Raw genomic sequence first — 762 nt, forward strand, 5'->3', positions numbered from 1 at the left:
TGGGAAGGGAGAGGTGAGAGCTAGGGTGATAAGGGAAGGGAGCGGTTTAGACCACGGTGATAAGGGAAGGGAGCAGTTTAGACCACGGTGATAAGGGAAGGGTGAGAGCTAGGGTGATAAGGGGAAGGTTTAGTGGATTGAGCATTGCTGCCTCCCTGTACAAGTCTACTGATAGCGTTCTGTCAGGCGGGTTGCACCGTCTCCTGCACACAGACTCTACAATCTACAAAGCAATGAAAACATCTCGTGTGAAATCCTCCGTGCAGCCGACACTCTGACCCGCCGATAAACAAGCCCCAGTGCAGGCCCGGCGGGCGCTCTCTTCCATGGCGCGGTCCCTTTTTTCTCTCTTCCATGGCGCGTCTACTTTCTCTCGGCTCGGTGCGTTTCGGCGGTTTCCTTCAACCGTGACTGCGTGGGCGCCCTGCGCTCCTTCCTGTCACTCTACCGGACGACAAGGCCGGGGGAGGTTCTCGTCACGGGTGATCATGTGACTCCCTCTCGTCTCTTTACTCACGCAAAAACATCCACGGAAACCCCAATTACCATCGCAAATCCGACATCTGCTTTCTTGAGCGCCGGGCCGTCGTTGGTGCCGTCTCCCGTCACTGCCACCACCTGACGCTGCTCACAAGTCATACTGTCAATGATCCCTGCAGATAAGCAAAGGGGTTAGGGCGGCCATTGTTCATGAAGATGCTCGGGGTGTATGAAAGGGAACCTTTGTTATCTGATACAGCCAGCGGTGCGTTTTGGTTTGGC

At 55.4% G+C, this 762-nt stretch overlaps 1 protein-coding gene across 7 annotated transcripts in view; it reads right to left on the reverse strand.

Annotated features, from left to right (window-relative positions):
- Window positions 1-762, reverse strand: part of ATP2B3 (ATPase plasma membrane Ca2+ transporting 3) — a 139,126-nt gene that overhangs the window by 26,588 nt on the left and 111,776 nt on the right. For all 7 annotated transcript variants that reach the window (XM_018570128.1, XM_018570131.1, XM_018570127.1 and 4 more), the window contains one exon: window positions 547-653. In XM_018570128.1, coding sequence (XP_018425630.1) covers window positions 547-653 — 107 coding nt within the window. The remainder of the gene's footprint in view (window positions 1-546; window positions 654-762) is intronic.

The sequence above is a fragment of the Nanorana parkeri genome, unplaced genomic scaffold (genome assembly GCF_000935625.1).
Source record: "Nanorana parkeri isolate BGI_ZX_2015 unplaced genomic scaffold, ASM93562v1 scaffold1461, whole genome shotgun sequence".
NCBI lineage: Eukaryota > Metazoa > Chordata > Amphibia > Anura > Dicroglossidae > Nanorana > Nanorana parkeri.